The 12551-nt window shown below is 51.2% G+C and overlaps 2 protein-coding genes across 2 annotated transcripts; one reads left to right on the top strand and one right to left on the bottom strand.

Annotated features, from left to right (window-relative positions):
- Window positions 1-239: 239 nt before the first annotated feature.
- On the top strand, window positions 240-8041 carry SERHL2 (serine hydrolase-like 2). Its single transcript, XM_009869793.1, has 11 exons — window positions 240-387; window positions 456-569; window positions 1636-1677; window positions 2359-2378; window positions 2581-2655; window positions 3433-3542; window positions 3812-3891; window positions 4249-4283; window positions 5035-5111; window positions 7342-7435; window positions 7772-8041. Exons 1-11 carry the CDS (start codon window positions 240-242, stop codon window positions 7886-7888), a joined length of 912 nt encoding a protein of 303 aa, XP_009868095.1. The 3' UTR covers window positions 7889-8041.
- A 1619-nt stretch (window positions 8042-9660) lies between these two features.
- Window positions 9661-12544, bottom strand: RRP7A (ribosomal RNA processing 7 homolog A (S. cerevisiae); the record flags this gene model as incomplete). The annotated part of the gene is made up of 5 exons (XM_009869794.1): window positions 9661-9940; window positions 10433-10631; window positions 11038-11135; window positions 11773-11896; window positions 12491-12544. Coding segments are annotated over 5 exons (561 nt in total), but the record flags the coding sequence as incomplete, so codon positions are not given.
- Between the last annotated feature and the right edge of the window lie 7 nt (window positions 12545-12551).

The raw sequence follows: 12551 nt of genomic DNA on the forward strand, positions 1-12551 counted from the left end.
CATCACTAGTACGTGCTGGGAGGAGGATTCCCCAAACAGGCAGGCAGGGATGGCAGCTTGGGATGTTGAATGGGGAGCTATAAATCAGCAAGCTGCTAATTAAGACCACAGGAGGCTGGTGAGTTACTAAAGACCTCTATTACTCTCTTCAGAGCTGTGGGCCATTAACAAGAACCCTGGGACCTACTCCTGAGAAGTGGCTCTCCAGGGACATCACTTGTGAGGACTCTATTCCGGGCATGTTCTCAGAGTTGAAGTTCCCTGTGCCCTGGGGCCATGTGGCAGCCAAGGCTTGGGGACCCTCGGAGGGGCACCCCGTGCTATGCTTGCATGGCTGGCTGGACAATGCCAACACATTTGACAAGCTCATTCCACTACTCCCCAGAGGTAGGTCTGGCTCATCAGGATGGTTCTTGTGTTGCAGGGCTGCACATCTAATACTCTCTCCCTTTCAGATTGCTATTATGTGGCAATGGATTTATCTGGCCATGGCTTGTCATCACATCGACCTGCAGGCTCCGTCTACTATCTTCTGGATTATGTGAGCGATGTGCGCCGAGTAGCAGCAGGTGACTACTTGAAGGGGCACTTGAGATGCTTATGCAGGGGTTGCTATATTGCATCTGCTCTTTGGGACAAGCAGGTAGCATTAACTGCCAGGAGAGGGTCAATTCCCTCTGCTTCTCCCCAGCCTGATATTAGCTGGTGCTTTGTGACCACAGACTGAATAAAGACTCTTTCTCACTGTTTTGTGAGAGGAAAAAACCGTAAGAACTGGGAAGCAAGTGTTTTTGTACTAAAAAGCAGTAGTGGCAGAGCGATGGATAACTTTTTGTAAGCAGCCAGTGACCTCTAACCGGTGTTAGGTGTAAGTTGAAGACTTTTCTGGTTCTCCCCAGCGGTAGCTTGCTCCTTGCTTTAGTATCATACAAAGAAATCTGAAATCCAGGGTGCCTTGAGCTCCTAATAACTCCTGATCTAATTGCCTGTCTGTGTACTGATCTTGGAGGAGATTGTGGCATGTGCAGTTTTGCATCCCTCATTCAGAATACAAAGAGTCTCTAGAGAGAGTTCTTTCATGTGCCATAGGGTAAAACATCTTTCAGTGAGGTGTGTTTCAGATGGGCAGCACTGATGAGGCAATCTTTCCCCATAAGCCTCCAAAAAATGGACCAAAGAGCCTGATGTCCTAAGTGGTGCAGAGAGCCTTCTCTTGGAATAATTGTACTCTCCTCAAGGCAGTGGACCTGGCTCTGTGTCCTCAGGGCTCTTGCAGAATGGCGTACAGCAGGATGGTCTGTCAAGGTCTCTCTCTTCCAGCAGATGCTGCCCAGTTAAGCTCCCTTGTTTCTTGCCAGTCTCGTGTCTGGCAGTGAATGGGAATTTGCTGTAGTTTGTTTGCCATGCAGAGAGAGCTTGAGAGCTGCGTGACTTAACTACAAAGGAAATGAGATAGTGGATGCTCTTTTTATTTAAAGCTGGCCTATTTAGCCACCTCATTTTTGGATTAGGAAGCAAATTAAGCAGTGCAGAAGCCCTCCTGGGAAGAGGGGCCCATGTTGGTGGAGAAGCAGCAAGATGCCGCTGCTCGGGTTTCTAATGCAGCACTGTCTGTTTTTGTCTGTTGCCACTTAGCCTTGCAGTGGAGACGGTTCACCCTGATGGGTCACAGTATGGGTAAGTGGCTCTTGTCCTTGTAAGCTGTGAGATTCATGGAAATAGGAGTAGATAATTAACTTAAAAGACATGCTGCTAGAAGCTGGGTTGGAATATTTATTATATTGTGTCAAGTACCAGGTTCCTGCTTGAATGATTCAAAAATCGTTGTCCTTATTTGAAATGCCTCTGCTTTGAAAAGTCCCTGTAGTAAAAACAGTGGTAGCTCTTGCTGTGAGCTTTTCCCCCACACCCAGGAGAGAACAGAAATACCAAAGAGGGGTGGGCTATGGCAGATTTGACAGCAAGCCTTCCTGCTTGGTCCCCACAAGGACACAAAGCCTGGGGACAAGAGGGCCCTTCTTTTTGGGTTGCAGATCTTGCTGAGGGGAACCAGACTCCAGGCTCTATCCCTTTGTGCCTAGGACGTGGTTTGGTTTTGCCAGGATCTGGGTTTTACTCCCCAGGGCTCCTCTGGCCATAGCTCTCAGGACCTGCACACCAATGTGTTTTAACTAGTAACTCCTCCTCGGTCTTTGCTGCCTGAGAGGGAGATCGGGATGTTGTACTCCATAGCTGGGGCTTTGTCCCTTGGTACAATGTGCATTTCTCCTTCTAAGGCAGCTCCTGCTGTGGGGAAGGGAAGTTTCTGTTACCGGAGGGTGTCCCGTATGTAACTGAGCACTCTTCTCTCCTTTGCAGGTGGGTCTGTGGCAGCAATGGTAAGTAAAGCATCCTTTCTTCATGGTGTTTGTGATTTTTGCAGCTGGAACAACAAATGGGAGAGGAATGAAGGGACAGACTGTGTGGGACTTGGATCTCATGGGAGGCCGTTCCTTTATCCCCTCTCCAGTGTAACAGGACGAAGACATCACTCAATGCTCAGCTTTTCTCTTTCTCGCATATTGTTTCATCTCTCCTCAGTTCTGTTTCCTTTATCCTGAGATGGTGGACAAGCTGATCCTGCTGGAAAGTCTTGGCTTTCTGCTAGCTCCAGAGGTTAGATTTCACGTTTCCTTCCCCTCCTTTTTTAAATAAAAGATAGATTTTTATTCTTTTTCTTTCCCTCATTTGTTCAGAGAAAGCCCTGATGTGACCAGGTCCTGGCAGGTCACAGAAGTCGCAGGACTTTTCCTTTTGGCAGGATTTGCTCCTTGATGCATGGACTGAGGAACCTGCTTAGGGTGGCCCCTGAGGACACGTAGTGGTGCTCTGCATCCTGCAGTCCCTTAGCATCAAAATTCACTTATCTATGCTGTGCCCATGTGCAAAGGGAACCAGAACCTCTGTCCAAGCCAGTGCTGCATGAGGTTGTCTTTTTGCCAACACCTTGTCAGGTGATCTGGGTGCAAGACTGGTGGGTTTCTTTTTCTGTTCCTGGCAGGACATAAAGCTACACTGCCAACCTGCCATCATCACTACCACATGCTGGGGCTTTCGTTGGCAGAAGTGGGATAGAAGACCAGGGTCAGGGACACAAAAGATACCAGATTTCCCCTGTACTTTTGGATAGTTGTCCTCAACTCAAAAGTGAGGTAGGAAGGGGTAGAAAAGAATGGAAGGATAAAAAGTTAGAAGGTCTTTACAGTAGTGCTTAGCTTTCTGTTCTTACTTTGCCTTTTCAGTATTGCTGTTGCCTAAAATAGGCATTTTTAATATGATGCCCATAACTGATACCAGTTCTGAGGGTGAAATGCCCTCTTCTACCCTCTGATAAGGGGTCAGATTATTCAGAAGAAAGGGGTTACTCCTGTTCCCTACCTCTCTTTGTTTCAGGACACTGAGGCGTGGTTGAAATCAAAACGGATGGTGATTGACAGATTACTGAGCCTAGAGGCAAAACAGCAAACTCCCAGAGCACGGAGCCCTGAAGCAGCGTTGCAGAGGTGGGTTCCCATCTGTCCTCTTTGTTTGCTGCCTGCCCTCGCCTTGGACAGAGTTAGGGCTGTATGAACAAGGAAACTCCCTGTGCTTCCCCTTTCAAGTCCTCCTCGGGCATCTCAGCCAGACCTTTTCCTTCTACTGCCAGAAGCTGCTGCTTCTTCCTGCTCTTTTCTGAAGCAGCCGGAGAGCTTGCTGTCACCTTGTCATGCCATTTTCGCTTCGCTTCCTCCCTTTTTCCAGCAGAGCAACCTCTCTGCCATGTCTCCCCCAGGCTCTTAGAAGCAAACAGACATCTGACAGCAGAGGGTGGGGCAATCCTGCTGCAGCGAGGAGCAACTGAGACACCCGCTGGTAAGGGACTGTGTGGAGACAGGGCTCATCACAGCGGTGGGCCAGTGCTGGGTGTGGAAAGGGAGCGGTGCCAACAGCCATTGTCTTCTGCGGGGTGTAGGGTGCCCTAGCTACGGGTTTACGAAACCTGAATGGGATCAATTAAGTCTGGAGGCAGAGCTCTCCCTTCCCAGCAGCTGGGGTTGGTGCTCAAGTCCTTGAATGGCTAGAGAAAAGAAATTAAAAAAGGGAAAAATCTGAATTGATCCTGTTCCTCCTGTCTCAGAAAGTCTTGTGCAGACCCCAAAGGTGAGGGGAAACAGAGCAACTCCTGCTCCTGCGAGACATGAAAACCTTCTCTTGTTTTTTTCATTCCAGGTCTGGTGTATAATAGAGACATGAGAGTCAATATGGTGAGTATTGCTCTTCTGACATGCCCCTTGCTGCCTCTGAGCCCTGAGCTTTAATGAAAGCTCTGAGGTGGTGGAGTCCCACTCACTGAGCCCAGACCCTGCCTCCACCAAGCCATTTACTTTCTGCTTCCTTAATTCCCACATCTCTTTTAAATGCTGCTGTTAAAGATCATTAACTGACTCAGCTTACGGAGTCACTGAAAAATGTTACTGATTCTTTTAGCAGTTCCTCTGCCCCAGGGCCTCCTGGCCACATTTTCCTGCTGTTATAACTCTTCAGGCAGCAGATGGATGGATGTTCTCAGTCAGCTGCTTTGTCAGGTCACCCATGTAAGAAGGGAAGAGAGAGTGGAGCAAATTCCCTGTTTGAAATTTTGACAGCTTTGTGCCACTTTTGAGCGAGCAGGGCCTCCTCTACCTGTGCTACTGCCAGGGCTTAAAAAGCCAGAGTAGTGCCCTGACTCCTTTTTAGTAAAAGGATTTCTAAAGCTTTTCTCTGCTATGAGATCATTCCCATATGTGCTGCATCCCAGCAGGCAGCGTTGTTGGCAGCTCTGAAACACAGCTGGACAGAAGGAGCCTTTGCAGAGCCAGCTACTCTTGTGTGCAGCTTCGGCCGCCTGTCACGTCCCAGCATGGCAGATCCGGGGCTGCAGTTACTTCTGCCTTCAGAGCCGCGGGTGCGGCTGGGGTCAGGGACACCAGCTGCTGCCCCTGACCTTTGCCACTTTCCCTGTCTTTGCACCAGCAGCAGATTCGAGAGTCCTTGACGGTGGAGCAGTGCGTGAAGCTCCTGCAGAAGATCCAGGACCGTGTTCTCATCGTTTTGTGAGTGAGGCACAAGCCAAACCAACCCTCGCTGCCTCCCTGCAGCCCTGGGTGGGGGGAGTTGAAGGTTAGAAAGGATTCCTCTGCTACCTCTTCCTTGGCAGCAGTCACCAGACCTTCAGGCCAGTTGGCAAAACAGTACAGCCTCACATGTGAGAAGCATTTCCCGGTTTCCCACTACTGCCCTGGACTGGATAAGCTCCTGGTGCAGGCAGAGAGCAGCTGGAACATCCTCCTCCTGGCCTGGTGCTGTGCTTTCAGGCTGGCCCTTCCTGGTGCAAGGCTGGCTGAGGAAGTGCCAGTCCTGCCTTGTCCTCCCCACACTCCTGCCTTCATATTCCTGTCCCACAAATTTTTGTCCCTTAGTCCTATGGCAAGGGGACATCCTGCCAAACGTGCCATCTGTGCAGAACCGCTCCTGTTTGCTTTCCTCACATCCTAACCCTTTCCCCAGTCACAGCAGCCCAGCCTGCCCCCTTTTGCAGAGCCCAGAGCCTCTTGTCTGAGCAAACATGTGGAACCACTGCAGCCTCCACCTCCTCCAGCTGGTCCTGGAGCCCTCAGCCAGACATAGCTCTTGGAAGCTCCCCCCAGGGTGCCCAGGACAGGGAGAAGCTGTGGGAGGGGGCCAGTGCCTATGTGGGGGGGTGGGCCAGTGCCTTTTGCAGAGCTGCACATGCTGTTAAGCTCCCCGGGTGGGTAGCTGGTACCGTGGGTCCTCTGCATTTTCCCCATCTCCTTGGAGGGCAAGATGTACAGGGCTCTGGCCACCTCGGCCTGTGTGGTGCTATTAAAAGACTTTCTAGGAAATGAGAGGAAGTACTAGAAGTTGAGAAAGGAGGTGCAGTTTTGGCTTTCCTGGTCAGGTGAAATAGTAAAATCTGAAGGTCCACACATCAGTATAGGCCCATGCATCAATAGAGGTGGGGGGTAAACCTGCTGGAAAACAGCCCTGAGGGGCAGGATCTTGGAGTCCTGGTAAACACTAAGTTAAACAGGAGCCAGCAATCTGCTCTTGTTGCCGAGAAGGCCTGGGCTGCATTAGGAAGAGCATGGCCAGTATATCAAGGGAAGTCGTCTTCTCCTTCTGTTCTGCCCCGGTGAGGTCAAATCTGGAGATCTGTGTCCAGTTCTGGGCTGTTTCAGTTCAAGAGAGACAGGGAACTACTGAAGAGAGTGCAGCAGAGGGCAGCGAAGATGCTTGGGGAACTGCAGCATCTCTTGAAAGGTTGAGAGAGCTGGGACTCCTTAGCCTGGAGAAGACTGAGAGGAGACCTTATCAATGTCTATAAATATCCAAAGGGTGGGTGCAAGGAGGATGGAGCTGGACTCTTTTCAGTAGTGCCCAATGACAGGGCAAGGGGCAATGGGCACAAGCTGGAACACAGGAAGCCTCATCTAAATATGAAGAGAGACTTGTTCGCTGTGAGGGTGACAGAGCACTGGAACAGGCTGTCCAGGGAGGTTGTGGAGTTTCTGTCTTTGGAGATTTTCAAAACCCACCTGGATGCAATCCTGTGTAACCTGCTATAGGCAATCCTGCTTTAGCAGGGCAGTTGGACTAGATGATCTCTGGAGGTCCCTTCCAGCTCTGACCATTCTGTAATTCTGTAAGGATTTTCCTGCTTGTCCAGAAAAGCAATATCATGGTGAGGACAAGTCCTGTAGGCCATACAGAGGATGTGCCTTTGAGCCTGGGATGTCACCTTGTCCCATTGCCTGCAGCATGGTAGGAGACAGCATGATCTTAGGACTGCAGGAGGTCTAATGCTGACTTGTCCAGGAAGACTGCCCTGGTACCTCCTTCTCCAAGCAGGACACACCCAGCAAAGCGAAGAGGGAGGAGGGGGACGAGGGGAGATGTAAAAGCTCTACAGAAGGAAAAAATTAAGAGCTGGAGACAGGGTGGGGGGCAGGGAATTATATACTCTGACCAGTTAAGGAGCCAGCCCTGGGCAGACAGTGTTTAACCAATCTCTACTAATACTACTAGGCAATCACCCAAGGTTTTGAACAGATAGTTTGATACAAAACAGCTGCTTGCCAAGTGGTGCAGTGCTCCCCTGACTACCACGTGTGACCCTGTGACCCTGCTGTTCACAAGGAGCTTGGAAAGAAGAGTTGGGTCTGTCACCCCGCTGTCTTTGGGACACTGCTTCTGCCTGGGACAGCGGCAAAGACAAACGGAGGCACGCTGAGAGCTGTACTGAGCCTTGCTGTTGCTTTTCAGAGCACAGGATGGACTCTTGGTACCAGACAAGCTAGACAGCAGAAATCACTTTGCGAAAGCCCTACGGGAGGCCTTCGAATCTACCCTCAAAGAGGTGAGAGTAAACCATCCTTGCATCTCTATAAGCCACCAGCCTGGGAGCAGCAGGTAGGAAGCAGCTCATCTTGGCAGACAAATCCCATTAGGTGATTTGTCCTGACTGAGACAGCCCTCACACAGGGACGAAAAGCTGCTAAGCTTTGCCCTGGCTGTCAAAGTCCCAAGTTAGTTAGTACTGGCCTCTGGACCCAGTTCTTCCCTTGTGCTCCTGCATCCCTGTCCTGCATCATTCACATCTCCTCTCCCCGCCCTCCCCAAACACCACACAGCAAGCAGAGTTTGCCCGAAGGAACACTTTTCCTGGTCTACAGCTTGTGTCTTTTCCGTCCAGCACATCCAGGTAGCAGAGGTGCCTGGGAGTCATTTTGTGCACCTGAATGAGCCCGAGGTGGTGTCTGGGATCATCAGCAGCTTCCTGACGGCGCAGAACGCCAGAGCCAGGCTCTAGGAACCCCTCAGTGCTGCAGCAATCCGGGAGAACAGGGAGCTACAAAGCAGGCACTGGAGGAATTGTCACCATTCCTACCTCAGATCCAACACTGGTTTTATGATACACTTACCTAAGCATAGCTCGCTGCAGGGTGGAAGCAGGTCTGCCAGGGCTTCCCTGAAGGAGAGCTGAGCAAACTCTCTCAGTTGTCAGAGGGAAAAGGAATCCTTCCTCCACTTCCAGCTCTCTTAAGTACAGGGATAGAGGCCCAGAGCAGTCTTCCCCATACTTGCTCCTAACTTGGACCCTGAAACAGAGCAGTAATACAGGCAGAGGCATCCTGTGGAGGAGCAGCAGCACCAGCTGTAGCACTGCAGAAAACAAGTGGCTCATCTCACCTCCTCTCCAGGGTTGTGGTGACCAGGCACCTTCCAGGATTAGACCCAGTGAAAAAACAACAGAAAAGGGTTCTGCTTCTCTGCTCACTTTCATGGGTGCCTGAGTTCAGAGGGTTTCAGTGTCTGTTCTACTGTGAGAGCTGCTTTTTAAAACATGAGCTTAAGTAAGAGCTCACCTGGGCACAGAGGGCCATTTTAATGAACTCCTAGGGAATGAGTCACTAATCTTACAGCTGAAGCAGCTGAGAGAAGTACTAATAATGGAAAAGTTGGCAGAGATTATTTCTGTCCTTCTAAATAAAGATTAATCTCCCAATGTTAACTCTGTCTTCCTGACTATAGGAGAGCGAACCTCCAAGCTGCTCACGCAAGCAGCTAAAATGCCAATCTTGGGAGGCAGTGATTTTTGCAGTCTGCTTTAGACAAGGCATAAGAAGGATCCATCTGCCTCCTAGTTAAATCGATGCAAAAAGCCAAACTGAAGTGAGACAGCCTGGCAGTCTCCCCCTGCAATGGAAACAGTGGGTTTTGTACAGGAGGGGAAATCTGTTTAAACCCAGTTCTGTGGAATTTACCAGCATTTCCCCCTGATATTCACAGTCATACCCGTATCAAGGCTGCAGGCAATGAAAAGGTTGCGGGCGGTTACAGCCCTTTTCTGATCAGCAGGTGGTTTGGGCTGAAGACTCACCGAGTCTGAAGCCACACAAAGGTGGCAGCTGGATGTGCCTGGATGTGCCCGTCACCGTCCTTAACTGCCTCCTGTGGGTTGGTGACAGGTTAAGCAGAAACAGGCTTTGGAGAGTCTGGTTTCTCCCTCCAAAGCCAGGCTGCCATCTCACCTTCATTCTAGTGACAGTGCCGAACGTCAGAAGTTCCCACAGCGCAGGCTACACAAGGCTGTAGAGGTCCACATGCACAGCTGGACAACTGGGCACCTCAACATCTGGCTGAGAGGGAGCTACCTGGGAGGAAAACACTGAGGGAAGGGGTAGGGCTCTGTGTCAAAACATCAACCTTCCTTGTGACAACAGGTCTAGGAGCTTCTCAGTTGGGCTTTTCCCAAGGTCAGTTTCATCCTCCTCTTACTCCTCCCTAGACAAACTGTGCAAAGGAGCACCACCATATAAACTGTGACACTTACTGCCAGCCCAGCACACAAGAAGCTGTTCCCCACAGCAGACCATGGGAGAAAAGAAAGGCAGTCCCGTGTCTTGAGAACATAGCAGCAGTTTTATTTACAGTTCTTTAGCCATTCCCTGTCCCTGCAGGGGCTGTGCTAGATCAGTCCCAGTGCTCACAAAGCTTTAGGAGGGCCTTGGGTGGCAGGGAGATACACGTCGTCACAGGAAGCACCTCATCCGCCTGGCAAGTGAGGACACAGCACCAGTCGAAGAGCAGGACACCGGTGCCAGTGAAGGAAACTGCCCCTCCAGTAGCAGATGCTGGGATCTCCCATTTCAGATCCAAGGGCAGGGACAACCTAAAGCTGCCTCAAATTCCTTGAAATCCTTTGGAACACGATGTCCACAAGCATCTCTCCCACCCTCTCCAGCGCAGGCACCAGAGGAATAGCTCAGCGCAACTTAGTACGGCCTAAACTTGCGCTGGGCTCGCATCAGCGCGATTCTCTGCTTGTCCTCCTCAAACTTCTTCCTCAGCTGGGCGATGTCTGAAACAGGCAGAAAGAGAAAGAGGACAGGTCACACGGGAGCAGCAGATCTCCCTCTCCTGGGGAACTTTCCCTTCACGCACCAGGAGGAGCTCAGTCCTGACAACACAAACACTTCCCAAAGCGGGTCCTTTTGCGCCTGGGCTGAGCAGCAAAAGCTGGGCTCAGGCCCTTCCTCTCCGGCAGTGCCGCAGCTCCCTCTTGGGGAGGAAACGGGCTATTTTTCTCTTTCGGTTGCTGCCTTTGCACAGACTGAAGGAACCTCTACTGGAAAGCCACGACCTGTGTGCTCTCCCGCAAAATATTCCAGAAGCCCTTGCTAGGAGAGACGGTGGCAAGGTATCTCCCGCTGGTGGAGGCCATTCACACAACCACCCAGCCAGCTGTTCCCCTGCAGCTGGACAAAACCTCCAAGGACACTTTTTGGGCCACAGTGCAAGAGACACGAGCAGGGGCAGGAGGAGACTCGGACATGGAGACTCAGACACTCACGCTCTCTCTTGGTCTCACGATGCTGCCAGGCATAGAAGTTGAGCAGCTCTTTGCGGGCCCTTTTCTGTTTCTCCCTCTCCAGCACCCGCAGGTTGGCAGCTTCTGTCCGGGGCAGGCCAGGCTTCCGGCCCTTCCGCGTTACCTTCACCCAGCCCTCTTCATCCGGAACACCCTCCTCCCTGGCCGCTTTGGCTTCTTCCTGTGAAGAGACGAGTGTGAGGCAGCTCAGTGCAGATGGGCCGCCAGCCAACCTGATGCACGGGTCCCCCATGGTCCCCCTTAAACACATGCAAAGCTACAACTTCTGCTCCTGCACAGGGTTTAAAGGCAGGCATGGGACCAACGGCGCAGGCATTCAACTCTCAGTCACGACCCGGCACGCCAACCAGGACCCAGTTTATTTGTAGACAGCCCAGGTTAGAAGTGTCCGGCATTGTGGACCAAACCAGGAAGAGACGCTCCACAAGCAAGCGCAAGTAAAAGGACCCTGCCAACCATCCTGTTTCCCTCTGCCCTTTCCACTGAGGCACCAAGAGATCTTCACTCTTCCTTTCTTCTCCCCAAAGAAACTGTTTAGCTGGGTTCCCTCTGCAGCCTGGCCTCACCTCTGCAATCTTTTTGTCGTAGTCCTGCATGTAGGCATCCACCTCAGCCTTCAGCTCCTCTTGATCCACGACTGAGGCCGCATAGTTGGCGATCCACTCTGGGAAGGAAAGTGCAAAGTCAGTGGCAGCCTCTGTCAGAAACAAGCGCTGGTGTGATGCCTTTGGGCAGCTTTAGAGAGAACTGCTGTGGGGAAGGGCACACTGTTCCCAGCCCTGTTCAGCTCCCTCACTGCCACACACTGCAGCTCAACAACCCCGAGGCCCAAGCCACAGCCGCTGAGTGACGGGAAGAACTTGAAACTTTCGCAAGCAGGACTGGACTAGCCTTAAGGCCAAGAGATGTAACAACAGAGACTGCGTTCCTGTCAAGAGGTCCCATGTGAAGTGCTGCCATCTTGACAGACACCTGGTGCCTGTTATGGAGCCTGGATTTCATCTTGAGGGCAAGACACAGACAGTTTCTCTGAATCTGTGCAATACTGAAATGATGCTGGAAAAAACTGCCCCTACATTGTAGCAAGTGACACCATTCTTCCATTGGGTCACTGGACTGGACTACAGCGTCTGTACAAGACTGTTACTTTGTGAATAACAGGAAGACAATGAAACACTGGATGTCTCCCAGCTCAGTACAAAACGGTGAGAACCTAGGATGTGTGGGGTAGGACTCAGCAAGAAATGAGTACAGTTCTTCCGCAGCACTAGCTAGCAGGAAGACAGCTGAGGCTGACTTACTGCTGATGCCGGTTTTCACAGGGTGACTCTCTGTTGATATCAGTAATGGACCTTCCCGCGAAAGGGCCTTGGCCGCCTGGACACCAGATGGTTTCTTGAACACCACATATGCTACCTGAAATCCCTAAAAGAAAAAAAAAACAAAGGTCAGATATATTGGGGAAACTGGTGACACAGCAAGGACCTGCAGTACAAATAAAATAAAAGCAAAATAAAGATCAAACCACAAGTTGCAGTGGGAAAACAAAAAAAGATAGCACAAACTTTAATAAGTAATCACCTCGTTCAATACCCCCAAAAAGTTTCCTGTATTGTAGAATCACAGAATGGTCTGAGTTGGAAGGGACCTTAAAGACCATCTTGTTCCAGCCCCACCCCCCCACCCATGGGCAGGGCCACATCCTGCCAGACCAGGCTGCTCAGAGCCCCCCTTCCAGCCTGGCCTTGAACCCTTCCAGGGAGGCGGCTTCCACAGCTTCTCTGGGCAACCTGGGCCAGTGTCTCACCACCCTCACAGTGAAGAACTTCCCTCCTCATGTCTAATCTAAACCCTGCCCCAGTTTAAACCCACTGCCCCTGTTGTTACACGCTCTTGCAAACAGCCCCTGCCCAGCTTGCCCAGCTCTCACGTTCCAAACAGCCCCGCACGGTCCTTGCCATCTTCTCCCGCTCTGATGGCTGAAAGCATCAATATTCCCACCCGCTCTCCGAGCTTTACCGTTACAGATTTGCGGTTAAAGAATTTGGACGCCGGTTTTTCTTTCTTCTCTCCGGGCCCG

The sequence above is a fragment of the Apaloderma vittatum genome, unplaced genomic scaffold (assembly GCF_000703405.1).
Source record: "Apaloderma vittatum isolate BGI_N311 unplaced genomic scaffold, ASM70340v1 scaffold35205, whole genome shotgun sequence".
NCBI lineage: Eukaryota > Metazoa > Chordata > Aves > Trogoniformes > Trogonidae > Apaloderma > Apaloderma vittatum.